Source organism: Oryzias melastigma, linkage group LG13, assembly GCF_002922805.2.
Source record: "Oryzias melastigma strain HK-1 linkage group LG13, ASM292280v2, whole genome shotgun sequence".
Taxonomy (NCBI): Eukaryota; Metazoa; Chordata; class Actinopteri; order Beloniformes; family Adrianichthyidae; genus Oryzias; species Oryzias melastigma.
This window is the reverse complement of record NC_050524.1, coordinates 1,397,439-1,401,399: the sequence shown is the minus strand read 5'-3', so window position 1 is coordinate 1,401,399 and position 3,961 is coordinate 1,397,439. Positions and strand designations below refer to the sequence as shown.

Below are 3,961 nucleotides of genomic sequence, written 5' to 3'. Positions count from 1 at the left end.
CAGTACCAGTACCCTAACCTGGTACCAGTACCCCAATCCTAATTCAGCACCAGTGCCCTAAACTGGTACTGGTACTTTTAAGGTGGAATGATAGGACATAATTTATAGTGGATAACTTAGGGCCAGTAATCGATTACAAAATTTAACTTTTTTTGGGGGTTACAGTATTTGTCAGCCACTTATGATCTGCAAATAATTATAAAATGAAATCATATTCAAAATTGTACATTTAGAACATTTATTTCGAATCCTTTGGAACATAGGGTCTAAAACTCTGTTTTTGTCTATATTTGAATTCTCTGTATTTTCACTTTTAAAGACTACCTGCTTGTTAATTTGGTGTCATTTTAATCAGCACAACCTCTCGTATGTGACACTAACATTATTTTGTCATTTTTTCATGTTATATTCACACACATGACATAAAATCCGGCAAAAACAGAAAATTCCGTCTGGAAAAATGGGATTCAGTTTGCTGTGGAAACCCCAAAAAGGTTTAACTAACTGTTTTTACAACATAGGATGAAAGTTTTGAGTGCAACTTTATCAAAACAACAAGAATAAAATTTACCAAAATTACAAAATAATCTATTCTAAAGTTACACCAGGCAGCCCCCAAAAATAAGAATCTCACTGATGTCTATTTGACATTTTTCCTGGAATTCATCTTTTTTCCTTTATTCTGATACATTTTCTTTATTATGTTTGTAAAAAATAATAAAACATTTTTTTGGGAGAAGTTTGATCCAGCTGGATTTCAGGTCGGCTCGACTGGAATCTACACAGGTGGGGGCGTGTCTGTCCATTCTGAACTCCTCGCCCTCCACGGCATCGGTGGGCGGGACTTTCGCGGTAACCGGGGAGTTTCCACAATTTTTAGACAACGCTGATGCTCGTTTTTGTGGAAAATTCATGTCGATCTCCATCCCAAAATAAAATAATAGTCAGTTTACTCGCTGGATTTCTAATACCGGACAGTTCCTTTCGGCTCCGCCCCCATAGCAGGTGCAGCTGCTGCTTCATTACAGCTGACAGATTGACGTTCGTCCTCCACCTTATTTATTCAAATAAAAGATCACTTTTGTCCAAAAATTACAAGTAAATGCCATATTATGTCTTTAATTTAATAAAATCTTAATCACAGAAAGTAAAAAAAGTTTATTTTAGACGGAGTTTTATTACTCTGATCTCACAGCTGCACAGCCGGACGCCTGAGGGCGTTAATACATATGAACAAATTAATTATGTTCTATTAATCGCGTTAACGCGTCAACATTCACAGCTCTGGTTTAGTTACAATAGTTTTGGACAGGCTCCACCTTTAACAAATTCAGTCTCCCAGCCAATTTAAGGTGGTATTGCTGTAGATGTTGCTTGGTTTCTGTTTCAGATTATGATGAGCTGAAATCATATTTGCAGTGAGTTTTAAGGTGGAATGGCACAAACATAATTTATAGTGTATAATTACAATAGTTATGGACAGGTTCTACCTTTAACAGAATTAGACTGCCAGTCAATTTAAGGTAGAATGGTAGGATATCATTATACACAGCCAATAAGTACAATAGTTATGGACAGGCTCCACCTTTAACAAATTTAGTCTCCCAGTCAATTTAAGGTGGTATTGCTTGGTTCCTGTTTCAGGTTAAGATAAACTGAAATCATGTTTGCAGTGAGTTTTAAGGTGGAATGACGTACCGTAGTCCTTAGGCAGTGGCGCCTGCGCAGACGGGTGCACCATGGCTCGGCGCCGGGGCTCGTGGACCGGACTCTGGAACTCAGTTACAGACGGCGGCTCGGGTTCCTGCTCAGCAGGAGGCTCCTCCTCCTCTTCCTCTCGCTCCTCTTCCTGTCCATCTGCCTCGTCTTCGTCCACCTCGGCTCTCTCCTGCTCCTCCCTCTCTTCCTCTAACTCGTACTCCTCCTCTTCTTCCTCCTCCTCGTCTTCCTCCTCCTCCGTGAGCGCCTCCTCCTCCTCCTTCTGGGCTCTTCCCTCCTCCTGCTCCTCGTGGTCGTGCCTCTCCTTCTCCTGCACCTCCAGGTTCTCCTCTTTTGTCATGGTCAGGGCTGTTGCAGCTGGGCCTGTCAAAGAGCAAACGTTCAGTCAGACATTTCTGCAGAGAAACCGTCTGCGGTTCATGGAGCGGCTCGACCGCCGTGTTCGTGTTGATGGGGTTGAGTGACGGCCTCCAGCTGACGGCAGCGGCAGCTGAAAGCTTCTCCTGTCCGTCTCCAGTCTCAACAGGTCCGACTGGATTAGGAGAACTTCCCCCTTCAGTAAACCGAGCAGACGCTGAGGAGATGAGTGCAGAACAGAAGCCTCCAGGCTCTAATTTAATCTCAGAACTGCAGATAGAATGTGTGGATTCATCAGTAATCTGGATTATTCTGAACACTGGATTTGGTTTTGACTCACAGTCTCAACGTGATTCAGATGAAAACTGCAGCAACAACACGTCTGAAGAAGAGCGAAGAAAAACGTCTGATCAATGAAGAGACTCAAACTCTGGATTACAGATTATTACTGTCCACAGCAGATATCTAATCCCAGATATGAAGCGACCAAAAGGTAGAGATAAAAGACTTTCAAACAGCAGCAGCTCGTCTGCAGAGGTTCAGATAACTGTTGCTGCGCCACAGATCCACTAAAAAATCGGACTTCCTTCTCAACAGTCGGACTCATCACAGATATTATGCAACGCCAGGGATGAGTCAGCGAGCAGAGAGGGAAATTCAGGAGGTTTTCCTGCTGCGGTCACGTGACATCCACCCAACATCTTTGTGTTCTATTTTTAGACATTTCTGCCACGTTTTTATCTCCAGAAGTCTCAGCTCTCTCTCGTCTTTTTTTTCTGAGCGTCACTGACAGAAAAAAAAAATCCAGATTTTAATGCAGTTTGAGATTCAAGGCTGAAGCGTTTTGTTCAGCAAAGTTGCTGTTTTTCCATCTATCCGTCTTCTAAACATGTTAATTCTCCTGGTGGATGCTGGAGCCTATCCCACTGATTTTTCCCTGATCTTTAACGATGTGGAACTGAATGTGACGGTTTCAAGACAAAACTTTACATCTGTGAGGAGGGGTCATCTCTTCACCGGGAACACCAGGATAATACTTTTTAAAATAAAGGATAACAGCAGAACAGGAAATGACCCAGAATGCCTCTGGATTAAGAATGTAGCCGGTTTCAGAGGAGACCAGCAGACCTGCTGCCAAAGTGAAAGTTTGTCGTTTTTTGTGTTTCAAATCCTCCTGATTGATTCATCTGAATCTGGCTCTTTCAGTCTGAGAATAAAGATCATTTTCAGATCTGCAGTCGACTGTCAGAAAACCTGCAGGAGCAGAAAGTCATTGTGAATCCAGAAACTCCGGGATCATCCGGATCCCGCCTTCAGGATTGAAGGTAAACTACCTGATGACTCTGTAGGTCAGATATCTGTCATAAGGAAACATGTGCAGAAAGACAAACTGGTTTTGACAGATATCTAACCCCCAAGTGTCTTCAATGATTTTCCCAAACAAAACAAAAATACATATATTGCCAATACATTAAGAAATATATCTGAATATGTCAGTCATTCACCCATATATTGTTGAATATATTGCAATATATGGATGGTCGACCTATTTTAATGTATATTTATTATGGCTGTAAACATTAACGAGTTAACACATGCAATTAATCAAGAAGAATTAACGCGTTAAGATTTATTAATGCAAATGAATCAAAGGAACCGTCCTTCACTTTAACCTGATAGCTCAGGTTTCCATGGTGAGCATTAAAACTTTTCCTCAGGTGTTACCTAACTTATACCATTGTTACTTACAGAAGAAATAACAATTCAATCAGTTTTTAGTACTTTATTCTTGGTATTTTTTGGTTTGGATTACTTTTTCACAAAAAGCGGACAATTTGATCCGTGGTCCAGTGCTATGTCGTACTACTACTATGTCGCCATCAAG

General features: G+C 41.3%; 1 protein-coding gene across 1 annotated transcript in view; it reads right to left on the bottom strand.

Annotated features, from left to right (window-relative positions):
* The window catches only part of clip3 (CAP-GLY domain containing linker protein 3), a 15,369-nt gene that overhangs the window by 8,995 nt on the left and 2,413 nt on the right, over positions 1-3,961 (bottom strand). The window contains exon 2 of the mRNA XM_024277767.2: positions 1,699-2,082. Within this exon, the coding sequence (XP_024133535.1) occupies positions 1,699-2,059 (361 nt within the window). The 5' untranslated portion in view covers positions 2,060-2,082. The remainder of the gene's footprint in view (positions 1-1,698; positions 2,083-3,961) is intronic.